We start from the raw sequence: 26,230 nt of genomic DNA, 5'->3' as shown, positions 1-26,230 counted from the left end.
TGGAGAAATGTACATTAAAATTAGAAGCCAGCAATCCTCCATAAACCTGTGCAAAAAATTAAATGATTGATATTATAAGTGTAGACAATGAAATGGGGAAGTGAGCCACTCTTCCTCAGGAGGCATAAATTGTTAAAGGGTTTTTGCAAAGCAATTTGGGATCTGAAATTTTAAATGTGTACCCCTTTCAACCCAGCAATTCCACTTCTAAGGATTTATTCTAAAGAAATATTTCCACATGCTCAAAATTATGCACAAAACTATTTCTATCTTTTGTAATAAGGAAAAAATGGGATAATCTAAATCTCCAGTGCTAGGGGAATAGCTAAAGAGTTTGTGCATCCCTGTTACAGATTATCATGCAGCCATGACGGAGGAGGAAGTCAGGGTTGTGTGGGGACTCTTTCATTTCTCTTCCTTATATGCCTTTCTGCCCAGGACCCTGTCTCTTTCTTTCCTCTTCATCCCAAGGACACTCACCATGATAGAGCCAACCACAGGGCCTTTGATCACCCACCACAGAGCTGTGCTGTCATTCATATCCCAGCAACTGAAAGATGGACAGAGAGAAGCGAGATCGCGTCCGTGAGTCGGCAGCATAGAAGCCTGCAGGACACTGCCCCATCTAGCTGGGCGCCCAACACTTTCACCACTGCAGCTCTCTGAGGAGAAGAGAGCTCTGGCTAGAAGAAGAGCTCTCCAGCGGGCTGCAGACTCCAGCCTGGTCCTGGCTCTGAAAATCCCCTCCTTCTGAGCCTCTATCTTTCCCTCCGCTCACCTATCAAGGCAGGGCATAAAGCCCAAAAGTCAGGATCACCAGTGAGCTCCTAGGAAAGGACCATTTTTCCCCATAAGACCCACAGCTCTTAGGATGTGACCTCCCCCTCAACATGCTTCCTCCCCTCCCTAAAAGGAAAACAGACACTCAGCTGAGTGCAGAAGTAGACGAGGGCTCAGAGACCTAGCACATTCTCTTGCTGGGTTGCTGGCTGAGACGCAGCTGGGTGGGTCACCTGCATGGGGCCAGGGCTCAGGTGGTGCCCAGTGCTGGGCTTTAGTCTGGGCCTGGCATTGAATGGTGTGTTGGGGGCAGTTCATGTGAAGTCAGGGCAGCTACTGAGAACCCATCTGTAAGAATCTACTCTGTGCTGTGGCCCTGACTCCTGAGCGTGTACTAACCCTGTGTCATCAAAGTAGAGTCTCAGCGTAGCCCACACCGTCACGCACACGGTTGGAGTCCCTGGGAGAACAAGAAAAAGAGGTCCATGAGAACAGGAAAACCAATATGGCCAATGTCCACTGCAGACCTGGGGCTCCCAGAGGCTATCGTTCCCCCATGAGACTTGGAATTCCTGGGAATTCTAATTGTTCCTCACACCCAGGCCTCCTAAGGGTCTATATCTCCCTCAGACCAAGGGCTGTCTTATCTCTCAGAGGACTCCTGGGCATAACTCCACCCTGAGACAGTGGGCTGTCCACAGGCAAGAAGAATGAGAAAGAGTCCAAGAAAGAGCCTAGGCCATTAGACTCGGGCAGGGCAGTGCCTCCTCCTCACCTGACACTTCCTGAAGGCGGAACCAAAGACACACCTGGACACACCTGACCACAGGACCTGAGCCTGTCCAAGCCACAGCCAGAAACCTACCCCAGCCAATAATGGTGTACCAGTAGAAGTATCTCCTTTCAGGGAAGAAGGTCTCCACCAGCAGAGTGAAGAGGTACAGGCCCTCGATGAACAGCCAGAAGTAGTTGGACACAACACAGTAGTGGAAGAAAATCATGATGGCCTTACATTCCACCTGCAAGGAGAAGCACCAGGGTGAGGGGCGTGAGCCCAACAGGAACAGGAGCAGGGGAGAATCCTAGGGCCCTTTGGCTCTGGCATGCTCAGGCTCAAACATCCCAAGGATCTAAGAGAGTCAATATTCCTGGATCAAAGAGTTGAAAATTGCAGCATCCCATGATTCTGAGTCAAAGCTGTTCATGGAGGCAAAACTGCATACACAGGACAAAAACAGGTGGCAGACACAGAGCTTCCTCATGACTAGCTCATCCTCCTTCACTTTCCTGCTCCTACCCTATCTCCCACAGAGGAGGGGAGGAAGGAGAGAATCAGCCAGAGGACCCTGCAGGAGGCTCCTTGGTATAATGAGGATTTGGACACTTTTCTGGTGGGGGGATACATATTCCTGGCTTCCAGAACTCTCTACTCATAGAGGCTCCCCAAGCATGTCCTCTGGTCAAGGCCCTGGACTTTACACTCTTCTTCCTAACTTACCTCCTCAAAGACCAGCTTCTCCGCATGCTACCTCCTCCAGAGGTATGAGACCTGGGGAGGTGTCTCTAAAGACCTCTGGCCAATCAGCACCTGGGCTCCATCCCAGGCTAGTTAAATGACCAGGGGCTGGGTAAGTCCTCTCTCAGCATCAGTTTCCTCGTCAGTCAAGTGGGATTTGGTGTTCCCAGCTGACCTTCCTCCACTGCCTTGCCAAATGAAACACCCAGGGTAAGAGACAGGAAACATTTTGGCTGGAAGTGATGTCGTACATTGGCTCATCGCCTACTAGTAACTTAATTCATGAGTTTTCACATAAACCAGGGGTGGTGGGGCAATGCCTTCACCTGCAGGAACACACTTGACCTGCAGGATGTCAGGCAGGTAATGTGCGTCCTAGGGAACCAAGGGGATGGTGCAGGGCCTTCCAGGCAGAGCCCTAATGGGCCTGCTCAGCTCACTCACTGTGGAGATGAAGCAGTGGTTGCTGTCTTGCTCCGCATACAGAATCCAGTCTTTGATGAAGACGGAGATCGCCCTCAGCATGAACGACACAAACAGGTTCATGTGGATGAAGTTGCGTGTGCAGTGTAGCTTCCTACATGAGTGGGCCAGGGGAGAAAGAAGCCTTGGACCCCACAGCATTTCACACACACCCTCTATGTGGGCATCTGTGGTGGGCCAACTCTGTGGCTTTATCTCAGCAGGTCTCCCACCCAGGCCACCCTTCTGCCAACCTCTAAATCCTCACTGACTTTCAGGCCCCTAGAACCCAGATCCACCACCCCACATGGCCAGACTTCTCCCTCCTGTGGCCTCTGACTATCTAGACCAGGAAGACAAAAGCAAGGAATGCAGATTTCCTGCCCAGGCTCTGCCTGGCTGCATAGCCCTGTACAAGTCAGTTGCCCTCTCTGGGGTGAAGTTTCCCATCTGTTATCCTTGGGGTCGGGGAAATGTCTTCCAAGGGGTCTTCTAGGGCTGACATCAAGGAGGAGTGGAGAGATGGGCCAAGGCCTCTGAGGCCCTGGCCAGTTCTGGTGCTTGCTTGAATGTTGCTGAGGGTCTCACCGGAAGCGACACAGGATGACCATGGCAGTGGTGAGGGTGACGAGGGAAGTGCTGTAGCCAACCGTGTAGAGGGCCTTCACTGACACGTAGTAATCCTGAAGGAGATCACAGGACAGGCAGGACTTCACGTGAGACCTGCCCACAGCCAGCCTGCCTCGGGCCTGCACGCAGTCTCCCAGGCCAGGGCCTGCCCACCTCCAGGCCTAGCTCCTCCTTCCTCTCTTCTGCTGATGTCATCTCCACCACCTCCTATCCCTGGCCAAGCCTCTTACTCCCCTTTGCACAGTGTCAGCATTCTGCAGATGCTCAGCACATGCTGTTGAAGGCAAGAGCGCTGTCCAATCAGAACAGACCGCAGCCTTGGCCTGCACAAAGGTCCAGGAAGCCCCCTGCTGGGCCTGGCATTAACCCAGTGGCATTAATTCCAGTATCCTGGAAGAGCAGCCAGGTGTAGGTGGGGAGGAGTAGGCAGCATCCCAGCTGCTTCTCAGCCCCGGCAGGTGCTCATGAATGCTGCCTACTGACCTAAGTTTCCTCAGCCCCACCCTCATCACCTCTGAGGAGCAGGGTGCAGACACTCACCTGGTCCCCAGTCTCAGATTCATATTCATCAAACCCACAGGCATCAAAGTAATGAGGGAAGGGCTCCGACCAGCCATCCTCCGTGCAGTTCCGGCTCACCACTCCCATGTCTGCAGCAAAAAGAAAACTCAGCGAGGCCCAGAAATGATTAAGAGGGCCCTGAAATTCTAATGCAAAAATGACGTGTTCAGTGGGAATTCCTGGAAACCCCTAAGACCAACTGGGAAGCACGGGGAAAGGTTTCAGAAATCAGTGATTGCTGATCAGAGAGATGGAGAGACAAGGAGCAAGCTCATCTCAACCAAAGATGGGGAGACTGCACCAGCTGACTTCAGCATCCCTGAGTCCCTCCCCTCTGGAACATTTCCAAATGCTCATCAGAGATGGGCCTGAGTCCTCCCCTGGGCCCTGGATCAGCACTTCTCAAACGTCAGTGTGCAAAACCACCTAGGAGACTGATTACAAATACAGATTCCAGGCCTGCCCTTAGGGATTCTCCGTCAGGAGATCTGGGCACTTTCAGGAATCCCCTCTGGTGACTGCAGGGTGTGGGTGGGGTCCTTGGCACACCTTGGGAACACGGTTTGATGTGATGCTTCCCCTTGGTGCTCTGAGCCTTACAGCAGCTGCAACATCTCGCATCAAGGGGACACAGGGCTTGCTTCATTAACAAGGTCCAGATTTCCACTAACACACGGCCGGATCTTATGAAGATATATATCTGGGTTTCTTTTAAAGTGTTGTCTTTCAGAGTTTGGGAGGACTGTTTCCTGTCACTAATGTACTTTAATTTTATTTTGGTTGACTTTAAGGCCATTCAGTGGGACACTCAAGAGGGTGGGATCAGTCATGGCCATTAAATGAATCATGTGCTGGCTGCACAGTAGAGTCCAGGCTGGGTTTTGCCCTGCCTGGGGCTGTGCCAGTCTTTCAAGATTGCTTTTTCATTCTCCCCTCACCCGATGGTTTATAATGGCGGGCCACTCATGTCCGGGGCAGGGGGCTGAGCAAGCAGCTCCCTTTTTCTCCAGCCCAGCACCTGAGTGTGACCCAGCCTGACACTGGAAGTATCTGGTCTATCGGGACACGTGTGGTTGGTTCTTCCCCTTACAGCATTCAAAGACCAGGACATTGTATAAAACAAGAGACACCTGCAGAAAAGGGGCTCCAGTACCCATATTGTTGAACAGAAACCTCCCCTCTGCAGCCAACGCCACCTCCAGGGAGCTCAGGAAGGAGGCAAGGAGGGCAGCAGGTCAGCCCCTGTGGGAGGCAGAGGCCAAGAGAGGAGATCCTTCCAGTTTTCCAATCTGTGTCCCTCGCTTCCTGCATTAGAAGATCTAAGGCCAGTTCTCTTTAGCCAAGAAAGTCAGAAATGAACTTCCTGGGATGTGGGTAATTCTGCCAGAAAGGAGAGTTCTGCCCACAACAGGGAGACTGGGCCCAGCCCTTCTCCAGCTCTGAGTTCTACGGCACAGGCTAAGGGGGAAGTTTGGCAAGCCCAGGGAGAGCAAAGGAGCTCACTTCTGTCCCACAGCTGATGCCAAACTGTCCCTTCTTCCAGCAAATCTGTCTCAGGCAACCTCCTTTTAAGTCCCTCTGAACACTTCTTTCAGAAAGTCTGAATGTCCCAGGGAAATCACCACTGTGGCCAAGTTCCTTCCCCTCCTGGGGCCTCATTTCCTCTCTGCTTTGCTCACATCAGGATGGTGGGAAGAGGAAAGGGAAGCTGCTTTGAAAAACAATTTTAAAAAAAAAAGTGTTCTAGAAGGAAAAGCGGTTTCCTTTCTTTTATTTTCCTTCTTTCTTTTTTTCCTTTTTATAACACAGTGTGGGCTCAGAGAAACATAAACCCTTTTGTTCAGAACTGTTCTGTGAATTTGCCACTGTATTGTTCTGATAGAAATCTCCGGAAGATGGAGTGCTCTTGAGATTGTCAAAACCCCGCAGTGATTGTGCCTACTTCACTAGGCTGATTTGCCCCAGTAACTGCACAGGAACACAAAACTTTCAGGCAGCTTTCCCAAAGGGGTGCCCGTCCCGGGATCAGCCCATCAGCATCACCTGGAAGACTGGCGAGACAAGCACATTCTCAGGCCCCACCCCAGGCGGAATGAATTACAGACTGCCAGGAACCTGTGTTTAACAAGCGCACGAGGTAGCTGTGATGCACGGTTAAAGTTTGAGAGCCACTGTTCTACATGTTGGAGTTCAGAAACAGTCAATCCCAGAGTTCTTTATTTGAAGTCCACAAAGAGACTCTAAGACATCCGTGTCTCCCCTGAAATTCTACACATGATGTTCTGCCTGTGTGCTTTTCCATGAAGATAATCTATACCTTTATCAGAGAAAAAAGTCACCTGCCAAAGATCACACAGCCACAGAGGAGCAGAGCCCAGCCTGGGATGGGGTTCTCAAAGCTCACACATCAGCAAATGCCCTTCCCTCCAGCCAGTCCACGGTCAAACCCAGCCTAACCCCTTACCTGAGAGATCTAAGGAGTTACTGTCACCAAAATCAGACTCTCCTGAAAAATACAGACATAGGCATGTATCCAAATGCCTGGCTTACAGTTAGCTACTGTTTACTCTCCGCCCCGGAAGGCTCAGGCTACCCCTGGTCTACAGGAAGTAGGGGATGGGGTCCTCGCCAAGAGGCAACATCACACACAGCAGCCGTGCACCTTCCTCACACACTGCACCTTCTAACACCACTCTCCCTGTCTTTGCATTTCTGTGATGTTCAGGATGGTCCAGGACTCAGTTCTCCACCACCACAGGTAATGGCAATGGGTACTGCCAGGAGGATGGGAGGGCCTCCAGAATGGAGAGGAATGGGAAAAAATGAAAAGGGATGGTTGGGCCTTTTCAAACAATGGGCAAAAAACAGCAAAATGGGTCCAGGGCTTGGGGTTTCCTTTTTGGTGCTCAATCCTCCACCTCAGCCTCCAAAACTGCTCTTCATCAAAGGGAATCTGGAAGACTTCATTTTCAGACAGTTTTTCCTCTCTTCCTACTCTTTATTCCCATTTCCACCCTTTTCTTATGCCAAAACCCCTGCTTGAAATGAGACCCCATTTCCACCCCACCCCCTCTTCTCAAAACTCCTTTCCCAAGGTCCAGCTGACATGCCACCTCTTCCTGGAAGCCTCCCCTGACTTCTTCACTATTCTGCCTGCATGCTGCATCATTCACTCTTCTGTTCTGTTGCTCACTGTGCATTCCGGCTTCTTAGCTGTCAGGGATGTCAGTATCTGCATGGACTGATGCACATGTTCAGGTCTGTGCATATGCACATATATGCACCTGCACTCATGTGTGAGCTTGTTTCTTAGCCCCTCCATTGGTGAGTATCATCCTCCCAAACAAGCCTGTGATGGACCTGAGGTCGTGGCTGTGTTGTGCATCTTCCTGTGCCCCCCCTCCTCCCACTTCCAGAATGGCCAAGGTTGGGGAGAGGGAAGGGAGGAAAGAGGAAAGAACCTGATCCCCAGTGAGCCTCTTATTCCACCCCCACCCCAATCCCAGCAGCCAGAGCCTGAGATCTCCTGAGGCTGGGTTCCTGCTGGATGGACAGAAAGACAGCGGTCTGTCCTCACCAAGGTTCCTCTTACCAATGGTTTCGGTCTCCCAGACTGAAACAGAGAGAAAGAGAGAGAGAAAAGTCACAGGTGAGCAACGGGGTAAGAAAAGTCAGGGGCTGCTCTCCTTGGGTCTTGCTGATCACTTCCTCCTCCTTCCCAACCCCAAACATTAAAGAGGGCTCTGGGGGACCCAGAAGGCATGAGGACTATAAGCTGGGGACATTGGAGACCTCCAGAACAGAAACGAGTTGAAGCATTTGAGAAGAGGAGGGAGATTAGTGCTCCCACATGTCCAATCTCTCCAATATCCTACACAGCCACAGTCACCACAACAGGCTACCTGGGAACCGAGAAGAAACAGAGGAATCCCATTCTCTCCCTGCAAAGTATTCAAGGCAAGTCTCACCAATCAAGCTTTGTGAACAGAGGTGCTAAAAGGCCCTGCCTTAATGAACCATTAAGAATCAGGTGTAAATAACACCTTCATTGTGCCACCGCCAGAGGAAGGAGGGATTGTGGAGGAAAGTGTATCTTAAGAAAACCTTATTTTACTATTGATTCATTTTTGCCTTTTGTTGTTAAGAAGAAGGAGTCTGGCATGGAATCTGACCCAGAGTAGATGTTCAATAAACAAACTTTAAAGAAATGACAGAATGAAAGAAATACATGAATGGAGGAAGTGATTAAGTTGGCCTCTACAGGAATGAATTGGAAATCAGGCTGAATCACTCACTGGCTGCCACCACGCCTGACAGCCCTCCAGTCCCACTGTATCTCTCACTGCAGCGCTTCCGCTGCCTGTATCCTCTTTCAAAATTCACTCTGGCCTGCTCAGGTCACACCCAATCCCCAAGCCCTCAGATGGGAGAGTTCAATGCCACCCTCCTCCTGGGCCGGCCGGTGGTCTGGAGGTGGAGGTATTGCTGCTGCAGGGTGCAGCGCATCTAAACAAACCCTGGGGTGGGAGCCAGAGACAGGGGCCTGGGACCCCCAACATATGCCACTATTTTCTCTGCCACCTCCCGCAAGCCCCTCCCCCTCCAGGGCAGAGTCGATTATTGGAATTTGAGGTTTGACAGCAAATTGGCAAATTTGCCTTTTGCCTCTCAGAGAGGACAGGGGACTGCAGCAGGTAGGACTCAGTGCTGGAGTGGAGCCTGGAAACTTGCCTCTTCTAGAAGGACATCAGCCTAAGCCTTAGACTGGAAAAGAAGAACGCTAAGGCCAGGTCGCATGGCCACACACAACTCGGACCCCTCTGATACCCTAGGGAGCCCCCGCCCATGGCTTCACAGCCAGGAGGTGCCTCAGTAAGTCACCTGGCTGGAGCCAGCCCCGCCAGCTCTCTCTGCCCAGCCCCAACTCAGTGCCTTCAGTTGGCCACCCTGCCTCCTGTGACACTCACAGGGATGGGGTAGAAGGCCCGTGGGGGAGTTCACAGGTCCCAGCCGAAAGGCAGGAACCGTTCTGGAAGAGCCCAAAGGACCCACATCCAAAGAAGCCATCTGCAGCTACCCCTTCCCCTCAGACACCCCCTGCAATGGAGATGGGGCTACCGGGGCTTCTGCCTGTAGGTAGAGCATCGCCTTCTCTCCCCTGCCCTCGCCCTACATCCCACCTGTGCACAGAGCTCGGCCACTCTGCCCACCTTGTGGGCTCCTCTATCATTTTGGTGGTCCCTGGATATCTCCACAGCACTTCAGTGCCCCCCAGAGACCTCAAACACAGATACGCCCCGAACCCAGGTCTGCAGGACACTGCACCCACCCAGCCTTCCCTCTCAGGGAGGCACCATCGCACACCCGTGCCTCCAAGCCCACGTTCACGAGTCACCGACAGCACTGTGACACTGTTCCCTGTGTGTGGCACCCTTTCCCCAGGCAGCCCAAGACCCAGCTCCTCCCAACTTGAGCCCATGTAACTGCCTGAGGGCAGCTAGGGCCCAGAAAATGCTCTGCTGAGCAAACGTGAGTGTGCGCCGGCCCCACTGGGCCTTATGCCAGCGTCTAAGTGGCTCTGAATGTGGATGTGGGTGTCTTGTGTCCATCTGCCTTCCCCACGCGTCTCATTCTGCCTGAGGGGGGTGTCTACATGCACGTCTCTCTCCATGCCTCCCACTGGGCGCTGAGGATCTGTGGCTGTGGGAGGATGGTGACAATAATCTCAGCTAACATTTACTACTGCACATTCAAAACGCGCCAAGTCCTGTGCTAAGTGGCATCCACAGCATCGCTTCACGTTACCCTCACAGACACACCTGGGAGGGAGCCACCGGGCCACATACACAACTGACAGACAGGGGCCCGGGCTGGAGGGTGAGTGACAGCCGGCATGGATCCCATACGTGAGGACACAGCCTTGCTGTCATCCACAACCATGGTCCCCAAGTGTACCTGTGTCCCCGTGTGTGCACGTGTCTCTGGTTTCATCCCCCACACCACATGTGAGCTCGGGAGCAGGGACTGTCTGCCTATAGGGTGGCCTCCCTGTCCTTGGTGCTTGCCTGGGGCAGAGTTTGGGGAGCAGGCTAAGCCAGCGTGGCCTAAAGAGACTGGGATAAACCCACCTCGGTCTGGGTTGATGATTCGGAAGAGCTCAGGGCAGCTGACCAGGACCATCTCACCCACGTGGGCGGGCTTCCAACACGTGATGTTGTCCCACATCCCAGGACAGCCTGTGGGTAAGACAGTCATGGTGAGAGGGGCTAGCCACACACACCCATACACACACATCACACACACACCACACCACAGACACCGTGCACATCACACACACACACACTACACATACATCACAGACACCACACAGCAACACACATCACACATATACAACACATACCACACACATGCCACATAGACCACACACACATCACACACACATCACACACACCACACACATATATCATACACACCACACACACATACACCACATTCACAATAATCTAAGTCATTATTACAATACACAATGAATACTACATGTGCTAACAGTACACATATCACATGCACCAGCCAATACACATATTGGTTAATAATAATTGGCCACAGAGATCACATACAATACCCAATACATATTAAGGCTCATATTACGGCTAATTTGCTACACACACACATCCTATACACACAATTGGGCTGTTGCACATGCACCACCACACACATCACACATAAGGCCAATTGGCCATTGGCACATCACAGTTACTGTAAATCACACACATCACATACACACCACACATGCCATACACATACAATATCAAGCTAATACACCACATATCATTAATACACTATACATTGAAGGGGGCGTGGAGCGTACTCACACAATACCATTACGACAGTGCCATATGCACTTGGCCACCCACACACACCACACTCACACACCACACACACATCACACATGTACACACACACACCCACACTTATATATACATACACTGAGGTGTGCTCCACGGCTTGTAAGCCAGGCTCTTGCAGGGGGCCGGAAGTGGTTTAGCGGAGGGAAGGCAAGGCCTACAGTCTGAGGGAAGGCTCAGCCCTGTACCGGGAACATCCCTCAAACAGGAATGGAGACACAAGGCACTTCAGGAGCGCCTGGGTAGGGAAGGAGGGAGCCCGCACCTGTTTTCATACTGCCCCACACCCCCGAAGCCCCACAGCCTCACAGCTGCACAACCTCACAGGATTGTGGGGAGGGGAGACACACCAGGCCAGGGCTGGAGCCCTAGGAATAAGATGCTGAGATGCAGGGGTCTCTGCAGCAGCCTCTCCCACACGCCCCACCCTAGCCCCTCCTCAGCCACCACTGAGGGGTCCCACTTCAGACCCACCCCCTCAGCAGGGCCCCCCACCCACCCTAGGGGGAAGGGCAGGAACAGGCTGGTCTAAGGCTGCTGCTCCACTCCCCCCACCTACCCCCAAGGCAGGCCCAGCAGGGGACACAAATTCATCAGCTGGAGAAGAGGGGAAAGCCAGCCAGGCAGAGGCCTGCACGCGCCAAGCCAGAACTGTGAAAGGACTCGGAACCAGAAGAGGTGGAGGCAGGCACTACTGCAGAGGCCCCCACAGCATCTCCAGGCTGATGGAGAGGAAGGGACAGGCCAACTGAGAGGTGTTTAGGAATCCCCAAGATTTGGTGCCTCATTGGACATGAACTGCGAGGAAGAGGAAACTGTCAAGCTTGATGATCAGATTTTCAGGTCTAGGGGTCCCAGCGGCTCCTCCGACCCCTTTCCCCCCGTGCCCGCCTCTCCTTCCAGCTCTGCCAGCCTCTGTAGAGTTCCCTGCACTGCCTGACGCCACCTTTTCCTGCTCCATCCCTGCTTCTCTGGCTCTGTCCTCCCACAATGCTGAAACACCTCTCACCAAGGTCACCAGAGACCTCTTCGCTGCCAAATCCAAGGAACAATTTCAGCCTTTACTGGGTCCCTCCCACAGCCCTGACTGAATGCAGGTGCTGGTAGCTGCCCTGCCTTTGGTTGCCCACCCTGCCCACCTTGGATGAGCTCACCCTGCTCATGGATGTTATATGACTGTATGTGGACAACTCCCAGTCCTCTGTGCTGTCCACTCTGTGAGGGTAGAGCCCACAGCTGGTTGCCTGCTGGACATCCCCATCTTGAAGAACCAAAGATGATTCAAACGCTGCAGTCCAAGACTCAGTGCAGCATCTCCTACTCAAAGCTGATTGCCTGTTCCAGCCCCAGCTGGAAACTTGGGAGTCACCCCACTTCATCTCCTTCCCTTTAGTGCTCCTGATCAAGCCCTTGCTGGTTTTACCTTGAAACCTTGTGCAATCCATGCCCCACTCTCTATTCCTTCACCCTACTCAGTGAAGGAGCTCAGGACCCCTCACTGAGACCACGGGTACACAAACCCCATACAGCTATGACCACAAGCTTTTCAAAATGAATATCTGGCCATGTCACAAGCCCCCCACCAACAATCCCACGCTTTCTGGGCTCTTAGCACCCTCAATCCTTAACGTGGTACTTACGACCCTACCACTCACTTTTCCTTCCAGCCTGTGGGTAGTGGTTGAGGCCATGGGATGAGACAGCTCACTTTGGGAAGGGACGTAAAGTGAGAAGAGCACGGAGGAGGGAACCCTGGAGATCCCATATTTATGGAGTGGGCAGAGGAAGCACAGGTAGTGATGCAAGCAGGAGAGAGTGGCAGAGGTATGGAGGGGAGGCAGGAGCGTGGAGCACCAGGCAGCAGAGGGAAGCTGCAGGAAAGCAGCCTGCAGCTGTTAGGGATTATAAAGGAAGGCTATGGAGAAGGCTTCTATGCCACGTCAGGGACAGCGAGTGACCGACAGCACCCACCTCATAGGGCTGCTGTGAGGATTAATGAGTTCATATGTGCAAAGCTGTCAGAACAGAGCCAGACTCATTCAATGCCTCCTCACTGCTGTCAGAATCATTAATTTCATTATCCCAGTTAGGTGTCCCTGGGAACTACTCCCCTGAGAGGCCTTCATAGGCAGGGAGGTGAAGCAGGGACCTGCAAGGTGAGATGGCCAGGGCAGGGCCGATGACAGGCCCAGAGGACCCCTGGGAAGGTGCTGGAAAGAGGAGGGGCTTGGAGCAGGCGCCATGAGCTCACAGTCTCTGTTAGGGTCCGTGACGCTTGAGTGCTGTTTGGACCAGAAGGTATCCACAGCTTCTAGATGGAGAATATCCTGTCTCTCGGAATTCACACCCGGCTATTTTGGAGTTCGCACCCAGTCACATTGGCCCATAGCATCCTGCTCATGGAAAGACAGAGTTTGGGAGCCAGAGGTACCATAGAAAGCTCTGAGAAGACTAACCCAAGAAGGCAAAGACATTAAAGGCCAGATGAGGGGAGCCGGGTATCAGGTCTCATAGCAATAGGCCAGTCATCGATAATTCCTGTGTAACCGTTAGCAGTGGACATCTAGCCAGCATGTGCTTGGCTGTGACATCATGTCCTTGAAAGAGACCCAACAGCATATCTTTGGCTGCAGCAGCCCATGTTGACCGTGGAACGGCCGTGGAGCGTGGCTGCGTCTGGCCCATGCCCCGGGAGCCCCAGCCAACAGATGTTCCTTTAATGGGGAACATTAGGCCCGGGCACAGCCAGCTGCTGCTACCACCTGACACTGCCGAGGTCACAGGGCCACTTCAGAGAGAATGAGCAGGGTCATGAGGGTTGAGGTCAAGGAAGGCTGCAGAGGTTGGGCGGGTGGCACGAGGGGAGAAGGGGGTTCTCATGTTGGCAGCAGAACAGGGGATGCATTCTCTTAACTACTATTTACTGAGTACCTGCCTTGTGCCAGGGACCATCTATGCACCAGGGCCAGATAGTGGAGAAAAAGACAAAGCTGTGAAATTGACGTTTGAGGGCAGAGTGAGGGGAAAGGGCAGGTCTCTACTCAGCATTAGCACCGGAAGCCCTAAAACTTGAGTTCTGATCTCCTTCTGCCACAGGCTCACTTGTGACTCAGGCCAGTCACCGCCCCCTCCACCATGATTCACGTTTCCTATGTGCACACGGACAACTGAGTGTCTCTGTGAACTCCCAGCTTTGAGTGACCAGAGCTCAAATCTGGAACAGAGATTCACCCGGGACCTATTGGTGCCCAGAGGATAGCTGGGGCAGCTAAAGGTGCCTAAAAGGCATCTGCTGAAGTGCCCCACACCAGCCCGGGGCCTGGGAGCTCTCAAGATATATCTGCCACAGTTCTCAAAGCCCTCCTGGCACCCCGTATGTCCCCAGCCTGGGCGCCCTCTAGAGTCCTGGAGACAATTTGTATAGTACCAGGGCAGCTGGGAAACCTAGAATGAGACCTCAGGACCCCAGGACCCGAAGACAATGTCCCTGACCCTATCGAGAGCTCAAAAGCCTCCACTCAGCCCTCTAGCCTGCATTGCTGGGGTCTCAGGAGACTCACAGCTGCCTCCCTGGGGCTCCCTTGAATGCCCTGGTGCCCATTTCTCTTGCAGTTACCACCTCCCAGCCCAGCGCAGATGGGAAGACCCAGCAGGCTCCCACCTCCTCTCCTCTTTTGAATGGAAGTTGCTCTGGCCTCAGTGAATTGGAGCTGAATCCTCCCAGGCCCCTTTCCCTGGAACTTGGGCGGATGGGAGTTGGGCTCCTGAGACAGCCTTGGGTTTTTCTAACTAAAAACAGCAACTGATTTTCCTTCCACTCACACACAGTACGTCCAGCTTCTACAGACCCATATGTTCCACACTCCAGTCTCAACAAAGCTAAATTTTGTTGAGACTGGAAGATTTCAAGATGCCTTTTCTCCTTCTTCTCCCCCTCCTCCCCCTCCTCCTTTTATCCTTTTTTTTTCTTCCCACTTTCTTCTCCCTCTCTCTCTTAATTACTCATTTATTCAAGACATACTGAGTCAGACGATGCAGAACAATACAAGAGTGAATAGAAAGGGCCCAGTGTCTGCCTTCACAGAGCTCTTAGTCCAGTTGTATTAATAATTTTAGATTTTTATCTAAATTTTTAGAGATGCCACTGGATGGTGTATTCATTCCCCACTGCTGCTGTAAGTTTGTAAGCAAACTTACTGTCTTAAAATGGCACAACTTATCATCTTATATTCCTGGTCAGAAGTCTGAAATGGGTCTCATTGGGCTAAAATTAAGGTGTCAGCAGGGTTACCTTTCATCTGGAGGTTCTAGGGAAGAATCCATTTCCTTGCCTTTTCCAGATTTAAGAGGCCACCCACATTCCTGGGCTCATGGTCCCTTCCTCCCTCTTTGAAACCAGCAGCGTTGCATCCTCAAGTCTCACTCCTTCTCTGATTCTCCTGCCTCCAGCTTTCACTTGTAAGGACCGATGTGATTATTCTGGGTCCACCCAAATAACCCAGGATAAAATTCTCAGTTCAAGATCCTTAATTCCCTCTGTAAAGTTCTTTTTGCTATGCAAAGTAACACAGTCACAGGTTTCAGGGATTAGGATGATGTGGGCCTCTCAGGGCGCAGTGGGGAGCATTATTCAACCTACCACAGAGAGGCTTTAAGACAAGGAGTCACACTTGGATTTGATTGTGTGGGGAAGATCATATAGCCCAATAGCAGAGATGCAGATACGGGGAGGCGTGTTAGGACATGGCTGTAGTCTAGGGGTGGGATGAAAGAGCTGGATTTGGAGCGATGGCAGCAGAGTTAGAGAGGAGTCCTGTGTGGGACAGAGTCAAGAGCAGAGCTGACAGGGCTTGGCCACACACTGGACCTAGCTGGCAAGTGTGCAAAAGACTATTAGTGCTCACCCACATCACATGACTGAGGGCACACCAATGGTGAGAGGGTGGAAATGTGGAACCCGCCTCTAAAATATCCCTCACAAGCTTCCACAGCCTGCCTCTCTTCCTTCTCAGAACCACCCTTGAAGACCACATGTTAAGGGTAGCAGTGTTCCAAGACGGAAGAAACCTGGATCCCTGAATGACTGTGTGAAGTCGAGCTCCGCCTCCTACCTCTGCTGACCACACTGGCCTATGATACATGCAAGCAAGAAATGTTACTGTGCTAAGTCTCTCAGATTTTAAGATTGATTTGTTACTGCTGCAGAGTCGAGGCCATCCTGACTAACACAGTACAAGGGAGAGAGGTACCAAGGATGTCACCCGGGTTTCTGGCTTCTGTGTCTGGATGAACAAGTGGATTGATGGGTGGATGGGTGGGTGGGTGGGAGGATGGATGGATGGATGGATGGATGAATGGATCATTTACCACAGTGGAAAGGGCCAGGTGAGAAGCAGATGTTGGGGGAATTAGGCAAGTTGGAAAGCAAGAGCTTAGTCTGGGGTATGTTCAGTTTGAGATGGTGCTAAGAGCCAAGAGGAGACAGCTGTTGAAGTAGGCAGCTGGAGAAAAGTCTGGAGTCTAGAGAAGTAGCAACTGGAGAAGAGGGCAGGGAGCGGGCAGCACAGGGATGCTATTTAGGCCACGGACATGGATGGTTTGTCTAGTGAGAGAACAGAGATCAGGGAAAAAAAGAGGAGAGAACAGGCCAGGCCCCAACAGAAATGCCAGCATTTAGAAGAGGCCTTGGCTAAGAAGACTGAGGAAGAAAACCAGGACAGGCGAGGGACACAGCAGCCAGGAAAACATGTTTCAGGGAGGAGATGGCCGAGTGCAACCAAGGCCAAGTTTCCGTCCTCCCCTTCTTCCTCCAGAGGTTGAAAATCAGAACAGATCCTGTTCTTTGTGAGACCTCTCCACTCCTGACAACACTCCAAGTCTCGTGGCTCCATCTGTGTATAGGGCCCCACTGGGGGACATGCAGTGTATAGACCCCCACTGGGGGACATGGGGAGAGGAATGCAGGCCCGGGGGTGGGTGGGGGAGTGCTGCATACACTTTCTGGAGCTGCTCCCACCTAAGACATTATAAAGTGCCCAGGAATGGCAGTGAAGTGTAAAGCAGGAGGGAAGGGATCCACTCAGGCAGGGAGACTGAGAGAGAATGCACGAGCTATTAGCTTTTGTCTGGAACAAAATAAGGAGCTAATCCTGGGTTGTCATGGTGATGATTTTGTCCAGTTCTACAGTGTTCAAAACTCCATAGAGCAGGGCACCAAAGAGACGCAGACAAAGCCGTGGTCCTTCCTTTGAGAAGCCACCTGAGGATGCCCGGGTATTGTTAGAACAAGGTCCCCATTTTAGCATGCAATCCAGGGTAAAAACAATTCAATTTACCGAAATTTACTTTACAGCCAATGTTTCTGTTCCATAAAATGAGGACCCCACTATGAGCTGAGTGCTGGGGGTGGCATAGGACTAAAGATGCTGCCATCCCCTTTGGAAGTCAGTGGTTCTCAAGGTATGCACCACAGACCGGCAACACTACCTGGGAACTTGCTGGAAATGCAGATGTTCAGGCCCCATCCAGATGTACTGAATCAGAAACTCTTGGGGTGGCCCTAGCAATCTGTTTTAACAGAAGATCTGATATTCAAGTTTGAGAATGACCAGACTTCAGGAAAACACAAGTTTGGATAGAAGCGAAACCCTCTGTCAGGGAATAAGTTCCTCAACATGAGGGTCCCTGCAGCACCACCCTTTCCTCAGGCTTGAGGCCTGTTGAGTCTCAGAGCGGCTGAGAGGCCCAGACAAGAAGCTCCTCCTGCTCTAAGGATGGGGAAGCCTTGGCCCAGCCCTGATGTGCTTCCCTCCTCTTGGCCTCTCCCCTCTAGTGAAGGCAGAGAGGACTGGATCAAGGCACTTGGTGCCCTGGACAGGCCTCTGAGACCAGGCCAGAATAGCAATGAGCAGGCCTTTCCATTGTCCCTCCAAGCCTGCTCTCTGCTGCCCCTGCTATGGCCACCACAGGCCTCCTCTTCCTTCTCCACCAGAGTGTGGGGACCCCCATTGAGGACCACACTGACCAGCACTGCTTAGATGCAAGGAAGGTTTCTGGGCTGATGAAAATCTGCAGCCCTGCAAAGAGGAGATGCTGGCTGGTCTCATCCTGGGCAGGCAGACTGCAGAGTGAACAGAGCCTGGGGGCCATGTGGCCTGGGGATGCCAATTCCCAGGTACAGGTGTTCTTTGTCCCTCCCTTCTGGTCACGAGAGCACTGCGGGAGAAAGGGCACTTCCTGTCTGAGATAACAGACCTGGGTCCCATCTCAGAGCCGGCTCTGCCTCCAGTGTGGTTGGCCAATGACCACCACCTCTGGCCTCAGACTCCGTGGGCCTCATATGACAGAGCCAACTTGGTATTGGCTCAAATCCCATTAGCATTTAGGGGTTTGGAACCGGGGACAAAACAACTAACTATGTCTCCAAAGCTCCTACTCTCCTCAATAAACACCTTTAAAACATGACAAGGATTTTGCAAACAATGCAAGGCAGGCTGTAAGCTTGCTTTCACTCCCTATGGCCATCTCTCTGGGCTCTATTTTTCACTCCCATTAAGCGGCCTGCTACCGTGGGTGCCTCCTCTCAGTGCATCTCTGTCTCCTGGCTACCATTCTGAAGGCCACTCTGCACAGCACCATCCTAGGTTCTCCTTGGGGTGGAGGTCCCAGGACCAGTGAGGAGCAGGGGCTTGAAGGAAACAAGTGCCTTCCTGGAGCCCCCTGGAGTCCCCCAGCCATGCACACACAGTGCCACGGACATAATTCAACTAAGATCAGGGCTCTTGTTCCAATGGACTCATATTACTAGATTTAAAAGATTGTGGGAGACACACAAAATATATAAAAGTATGTTAAAACTCTATAAAAGACACTGTTGTGAGTTTACACTCACAGGCATTGGAACAAGCTGTCAGGTTTCCTTTGTCAAGTGTGTTTCAAGGACATCAGCTGACCTTTGGCCAGCATTCTGTGCATGGTGTGTGTGCTTGGGGACCACCCGGGCAGGGAAGGTGCAGGAAAGAGATGCAGCAGGAGGGCTGGCATGGATTAATAACACAACACATAGATGTCGATTCTTTGGTACACTCAGGTTTGACTCGGCTAGTAGTGAGCTCCCCAGCCTGGCTTATCTGGGCCCTGAGGGGCTACTCTCTGCCTGAGATCACTTGAGTACCCTGGTGGATGCTGCGCTCTGGTCAGTGGTTCTCAGACCTGGATACACTTTAGAATCACCTGGAGGTTTTTAACACAGATCTGCACGGAGTCCTCCTGACCCAAATGCTGAGGACTTTGGTCTGGAGAGGGGCCTGGACATCAGCATCTTTAAATGCTCCTGGGGGCTCTACAGTGCTGCAGGTGTGATGACAGGAGTGGAGGTCCATCTTTCACACGTGTGTTTAATTTGGAGCCAAGAAGCCCAGCTCCAGCCAGGGCACCCCTAAGAGCAGGCCAGAGGTTCTTAAGGTGCAATGGGGTAAAAGTAAGGCCTTCCCTGGTGAGTGACAGCAAGGTCAACACTCTCCCTGAACTTGAGGTCCCCTTGAGGGGAGTCCTCCAACCTCAGCCTGCAGGGCAAGCTCTTCAGACCACAACCCCAAAGTGAGCGGGATGAATGCTGCTTCTCAGGACAGCTTCCCCAGGGGCCTCTCCTCACCCTGGGCTGCCCCTCTCCTTCCCAAGCAAGTCATTAGAGGCCGAGACCTCATTCTATCCTGGGTCTCAGAAACACAAACACCTGTTGGCCTTTTCATAGCTAAGGAAAGGGCAGACCTCAAGCACATTTCAGGGCCCCTCTCTCCCAAGGCCTCTTTCCAGCCTCACTGCAACTGCCTCTGCTGTATGACCTTTCACCCTGGCAAGGGGAAAGCTGAGGGCCAGGGTGTCTCCTCACTCCTCTTCTGAGCAGCAAATGCAGCCCAGGGGCGAAGGCATGAACTCCAGAACCATCCTCATGCACACCTTGGCTCCACCTTCCCAGCTGAGGGGTTTACTAGGTAAGAGACAAGCAACCTAACCTCTCTGTGTCTAAGCATCTTCATGTGTTAACTGGGGGTAAAACTCTACGCAGCCCATAGGTTGGTGAGGGTTAAATGACTTATTGAGTGTGCACACGCACACGTGTGTGTGTGTGTGTGTGCATGTCTGAGAGAGAGAGAGAGACAGAGAACCCAGTGCCCGCCTTGAAGTGCTGGCTGTTACAGTGCTCACCCGCCTTACTCACTGCTCCCCTTCCACCCTTCTCCAGCTGAACGCCTCTCTCCACCTTCCCGTATTCTCTGTCTGCCCTCTGAAGCCCAGATCTGGTCCCTAACCTCTCCCCTGCTCTTCCAGAGAGCCTCCCAGGATTGTTCCAAGTGGCACTAGCCGGCTTCCTAGAGATGTCTCTCTACTCCCCAGAAGAACTGGGATCTAGCAGAAGGTGGCAGCCCTGGAGACCCCCAACACTCCAAGATGACAGCTCCTAATAACTACAGTGTCTTAGTTAAGCGCTTAGCCAATGCCATATGCTGTCCTTAGCACTTCTCACAGGCTTTTATCACTTAATGCAATAATCCCAAGTGGTAGGTATTATTTTTCCTCCATTTTTCAGACATGAAAATTAAGGTATTAAGGGCCTTCAAAGATCCCACGGCTGGTGCTGGGGCTGGGGGGGGGGTGCTGGGACCCAGAGTGTGTCACTCTTCAGAGGTGGTGCATCCCAGAAGTTGAGGGTACAGGCTGCCTGAGGGCAAGTTCCACCTCTGCCTCTTAATGGACTATGTCCTTAAGCAAAGTACCTCTTTGTGCCTCAGTTCCCTTATCTATAAAATAGGGGTCATAATAGAACCACCCCCATCCCCCAGCCGCTGCGGTGGTAGAATGAAGTGCTGGCACAGAGCCTGGCACACAGGAAGTCTATAGAGGGCCTGGCTATTAACATGATCCACTCCACCCCACTCATTTTAAAAGAGAAGATCCTGAGGCCCAGAGCAGGAAAGGGCCATGGAGTTGGTGGTCCAGCTGGGCCTTTAGTCTTTTCCTCTTCCCCATCTAATGGCTGCCCTTTGCTTCTGCTTAATTAGCTCAGCCCCACCCCATGATTCAAGGAAGGGGACGAGTAGGGAGAGATGAGGGCCCCTCTCCTTTAGGCAGACCGTGAGAGGGTGCAGCCTCCTCTCCCATCTGGACAGGGTTAAAGGAGAGCTATTCACTCACCTCTTGGAGAATCCTTCACACCCTGACCTCCTATGACCAGCCCTGATTCACAAGGTCCCTGAAGGCGGACAAGCGGAGCCCCTGGGGCAGTGGCAGAGATACCAGCTCAGTGGGAGCCGGTCACTGCTTTCCCCCACCTTCAACTCCAGTGGAGACGGACATGAAATACACAATATCTGCTCCCTGGGCCCTCAGCCATGCCCCCTCAACAGCCCAACCCATCTGCTCCAATTCTGAGTTCCAAATACAGGAGGTTACTCACTACTGCCAAAAACACCAGGCTCCTGCCTCTTGTGGACTCCTCAGCCTACCGTGTTCACCCATTCGTCTATCCCTCAATTGTCCACCGCCTTCAAATGCCTACCTGTCCCTTGGGCCTAGCTCAAGGGTTCTCAACACCAGCTTCTCATTAGAATCGCCTGGGGAGCTTTTAAAACCTATGGTGACTATGACGGACTCAGGCTTCTGATTTAATTGGTTTGGATTGTGGCTAGAGTACATTTTTCTGAAAGTTCCCCAGTGATTCTGATGTGCAGCCAGGTTTGAGAAGCAAGGATCCAGTTTCAATATATGAATCCTTCCCACAGAGAACTTATCTCTTCCTCTCCTGAGCAGACCTGCAGGTGAGACCTGCTCCCCAGCACTGGCCTGGCCCCTCCAGGGATGCTGTATGTCCAGCCTGGCATCCATCTCCCTTGTCTCTGCCGCGACATCCCTGTGGACAGGCCTGTCTTGCCCTCTCAGCCCAGAGTTCAACAAGCAGGTGTGCAATTAAACTGCACACAGCTTACACTGAGGTCCCTGTCCCACCCCAGCCCCTGCCTCTTATTCTTCCCTCCTGGATGCTTTTATTGCTCAACCCCAAATGTATCCAAGACATGTGATGCAGGAGCAATGGCCCTGGGTTGGAAGCAGGACACCTGGGTTCCAGACCCACCTCAGCCTGATCCTCCATGTGATCCACACCATCCCTGCCCTCAGGGCTCGGCAGTCCCACCCTCCAAACAGAGACTTGGACCAGATATTCTTGGGGTATTCTTTGAGTCTCCTCCAACTGTGTGCCCTTCTGGGCCCCCTGCCTCAGTTTCCCTCACTGGTGGGGCTCCAAATCCGCATTCAGCCTTGGTTAGGGCTGAGCAAGAGCTCAGCTGGAGGCAAAGGCCAGCAGAGCCCAGAGTAGCTCCCTCACCAGTTAATGTTCACTGAGAAGCAACTGGCCGGGGAGCTCCGTCCAGTGGGACCATTCCATTTAACTGGGCTGCGGATTAATCGAGTGCTTAAACAGATGGTGCTCAGAGGAGCCCGGAGGATCCAGAAGGAAAAATGAATCCCTCCGGCCTGAGCAGAGAGTCCTACCCTTAGGCAGCATGGAGCCAGTCCTCCAACGATTGAGGCGAAAGTGAGGCTGGAGAGGCCTCTGTGATGCCCCCTCCCCCAAATCCCCAACTTCCCCCGAGGCCAAGAGCCGAAGGCACCTTTGCTCTGTGAGCCTTAGCTTCCCATCTGCACAATGGGGAGTTAGGAGGAGAGGGGTTCAGTGGGGCCACTGGTTCTCACCAGGGATCGTGTCACTCCCTTGGGACATTTGATATCTTGGGAGGCATTTTGTGGCTGTCATTGGGATCGGGGTATTATGGGCATTTAGAGGGAGAGGCTAAGAACGCTCAATGTCCTGCAACGTGTGCTTCCTCCAGCGCAGGGAAGCAGGACCCTCCTCAAATGCAGTCCCAGGAGGAGCATTGTACCCAAGTCTTCAAGACTGCAGTTCCTGCTGCTGCTTTCTTCCCTGACTTCTGATGCAATGAGCAGAGGAGATTGGAAAGGACCCCACATTTCCTGCCCTGGGTTGACCAAGTGCTCTACAGCTCAGCCACAGGCAACAGCTGTGTCCCTGCTGCCACCAGGCCCATTCTGCCTGCTAACAAGCTCTTGACAGCCACTGCCCAGCCCAGGCACCAATGCTATCCTAGCCCCTGTGGGAGAGAAGGCGGCCATGTCCAGTCACCCAGAACAGCTGTGAGGCATCCAGGCCACACTAGCCTTGAAGACAGCAGCCCCAGCATCGTTGCCCAGAGCAGATCCAGGACATCAGTATTCCGAAGGGCTTTCTGAAGGTCCCAGAAACCCATACCCTTGACCACTCTCTGCTAAGTGAGCCTGAGAACAGGGAAACAGTTCTAAAAGCTGGCACTGGGGATGTGACAGGCTCCCTGCTGCCCCGCTCACCTGGAGAGGAATCATTGAAGCCCATCAGCTCATTGGCCCTCTGGATCTTCTCCAGGCACATGGCTTGCTCCTTCTTGAAGATGCAGTCAGAATGCATGGCGGGGGCCTGTAGGAGAACACAGGATGTACGGTGGGAGCAGGTAGGAAGGCCATCTGTAGTAGCTCTCCTACCAAAGCCCCAGGGGCAGTGTCCTGGAGGGAGTGGGGAGTAGAAGCAGAGAGGAGAGTGACAAGAGATGTCAGGGCCAGCAGGGGCCCTGACATTCACCTTGAGAGATACCATGAAGGCTCTTCTCTGTCACCAACTCAATGTGTGGCTTTGGACAGGTCCCACTCCCTCCTGGGCTCTCAGTTTCCACATCTTATAACAATATTAGCAAGTGCATATAGCACTTCACTCTGTGCATGCATTATTCTGAGTGTCATATGTGTGCGTGTGTATGGATATGGAGAGTACTATGCAGTACTATTTTTATCATTTTCCATTTTACAGATGTGGAAACTTAAGTACAAGTTAAGTCACTTGCTCAAAGTCATGTGGCTCAGTAGACTGAAAAGCCAGAATTCAAACCCAGGAGGTCTGACTCCAGCAGCCACGAGGCTACGACTGCAGTTTAAAGGAGAAAACAAGTGGTAGGGGAGAAGTCAGGCTGAGAAAGCTCATTGTCTCTTTCCTCCAGGGACTCAGGAAGAAGGTGCCCCCAGCAGCTGCAGGCTAAGGAGCGGTGGTGCCATTTAGTGGGGACTACTCACCATCCTTATTTACAGAAGGCGAAACTGGGGCTCAGAAAGGTTAAGAAACTCCAGCCCAAAGTTGCACCGCTGGTTAATAGCAGATATGGGCTTCAAGTTCAGGACCAAGTAACTTCACAGTCTATGCACTGCTATTATGACAGCTGCTTCCAAATGCTGTCGCTTTAACACAAGACCCCAGGGCAGGGATGGTTCCCAGGGGTGTATCAGCAAGTATGGAGGCAGTCACAAGGCATTTGAGTTGCCAAGGGCCATGTTTGGGGACACAGTCCAATCCCTAGTATTCATAGATGTGCAGGCAGTTCTCAGGGAAAGGGACAGGCTTGTCTGTGGCCACACAGTGAGTCAGGGCAGAGGCAGGACTGGTACCCAGGGTTCTGAGGACAGCCTCACCCGCTGCTATTCTGAACTCTCAGGTAGAGTGGTGGGACCAATACCTGGGAGTCCTCCTCTGCCCACTCCCCATTCCCACCTTTGCTCAGGGAGAGACCTGAGCAGGGGACAGCCTCCTGAGTTCTGTCCTGGCAGGGCATTGTGGGCTGGTGACGAGAAAATCGAAAGAGCCTTCTGCAGCCCTGACCAGGGTTCCTGCATTCAGCTGAGCAGGTTGTGTACTGTGCAACTCTAAAGGTTGCCACACATTACCGTCATAAAGATTTGTAAATTTTGTAATCATTTCTAGTCAAATCAGTACAGGGTCTTGAGGAAGGCATGTCTTTTCTGATTCACACAAAGGCACTGGGTGGCCCACTGGTGGTGTTGGCAGAAATACCAGCCAGATGAATAGCTGAGCTGAGGGCACACATAAAACATGAGTTCTCTGGAGTGGGGGTTCAGGTGAGCCTGGGGCTCCCAGAGAGACGTTCCTGGGCCCTTACCATAGGCAGCAGGAGGACAGCAGCCAGGGAAACCTGCACGACACAAGCCATGACGCTTCTTGGCCAGCACCACTGGCCTCCCACTGACAGCAGCTGTGGGTCAGCCCCAACGTGGCTCTGGGCTAGAGAGGAAGGAAAGATGTGAATCCTGTGAGCCCAATGCAGTGGCAGGAGGCAAGACCACCTCCCTTCCTTATTCCCCCAGCTCCCTGCAGCACGGCTTTCAGCCTCCAAGGATAACCCTACCTCCCTGCCGTCTTGCTCGTTCTTCTGCCTTGCAAACATGTGCTAGGCACTCAGTCTGTGCTAGGTGCTGGGATACTATGGGTACACACTGGCTCAGCTCCACCAGTCTCCTGGCATGGTCTGGAATGACTTTCTCCTTGGCAACAGAGGGATTGCCTCCCCAAATCTTTGCATTTTCCCCCTCCTCCACAGTGACAAAGCTTTTGCTGGTACATGCATGCTCACCTAGAGATGCTATTTCCTGGTATCTCTAGACTGGAGGTGTGGGCACATGATGAAGTTGTTAGCACTTATGGAATGTGGGTGGCAGCCTGTGGCCACATCTGCACCCTCTGTGCATGAGGTCCTGGCATGATCTCTGCTCTTGCTCTTTAACCCTTCCCAAATGACAAACCCGACTTTGACAGTGTGGACATGAACAGGATCTGAGGGGGGTAGGAAGCAACGCTGCGAGAGGAGGCAGGACCGCCAAGTGACCTTGTGGAACCCAGCCACCCAGCCTGCCTGGAGGCCCACCTAGCTCCAGACTGTTACACTAGCAGGAAACCACCTTCTAGCGAATTACCCCCTTAAAGGGCCTCTTTGTTCCAGCTGCCTGGCCTGGTTCCCTAACAGTTACACCCTCTTTTTGCCCTACCTCACTCTACTTCATCTTTGGGATAAAGCCTTAAACCATGACACAGAAAATACAGTGACAGCTGAAGCATGTGCTCAGACCTCGAGCTGCAGGAGCTCCAAGGGGGCAGGTCTGCAAGGACTGGGGCCACTGGTGGGGACCAAACAGATAGGTTACAGGGAGTCGAAAAAGGAGGCTGCAAGAGCCCAGCATGCTCCCAGGGGAATAGTATACTCTGCTTCTAAAACTGATCATTACGACATACACCCTACAACACAGCAATTCTGCATCTGATAAATATTTGCACTTGGACGAAAAGAAGCACATGCAAGCACATTCGCCACCGCATCCTTTAAAATAGCATCAACAATAAAAAATGGGACAGCAAAGCATCCATCAACAGGCACTGCTAAATAGGCTCCAGTAGAGCTGTGCAATGGTTATGGTTATTTAAAAATTATTA

General features: G+C 52.4%; 1 protein-coding gene across 6 annotated transcripts in view; it reads right to left on the bottom strand.

Moving 5' to 3' along the window:
• ADCYAP1R1 (ADCYAP receptor type I) overlaps positions 1–26,230 on the bottom strand; it is a 58,850-nt gene that overhangs the window by 22,883 nt on the left and 9,737 nt on the right. For 3 of the 6 annotated variants that reach the window (XM_009203147.3, XM_003896137.4, XM_003896138.4), the window contains exons 2-12: positions 24,906–25,027; positions 23,275–23,380; positions 10,078–10,185; positions 7,542–7,562; positions 6,414–6,455; positions 3,929–4,038; positions 3,347–3,441; positions 2,741–2,873; positions 1,646–1,799; positions 1,180–1,240; positions 481–550 (exon numbers count right to left, since the gene is read on the bottom strand). In XM_009203147.3, coding sequence (XP_009201411.1) covers positions 481–550; positions 1,180–1,240; positions 1,646–1,799; positions 2,741–2,873; positions 3,347–3,441; positions 3,929–4,038; positions 6,414–6,455; positions 7,542–7,562; positions 10,078–10,185; positions 23,275–23,380; positions 24,906–24,956 — 951 coding nt within the window. In that variant the 5' untranslated portion in view covers positions 24,957–25,027. The remainder of the gene's footprint in view (positions 1–480; positions 551–1,179; positions 1,241–1,645; positions 1,800–2,740; positions 2,874–3,346; positions 3,442–3,928; positions 4,039–6,413; positions 6,456–7,541; positions 7,563–10,077; positions 10,186–23,274; positions 23,381–24,905; positions 25,028–26,230) is intronic. The other 3 variants (XM_003896139.4, XM_009203148.3, XM_017956803.3) reach the window with 2 other exon arrangements.

This window comes from Papio anubis, chromosome 4, assembly GCF_008728515.1.
Source record: "Papio anubis isolate 15944 chromosome 4, Panubis1.0, whole genome shotgun sequence".
In the NCBI taxonomy this organism is placed as follows: Eukaryota; Metazoa; Chordata; class Mammalia; order Primates; family Cercopithecidae; genus Papio; species Papio anubis.
This window is presented reverse-complemented; position numbering and strand designations above follow the sequence as displayed.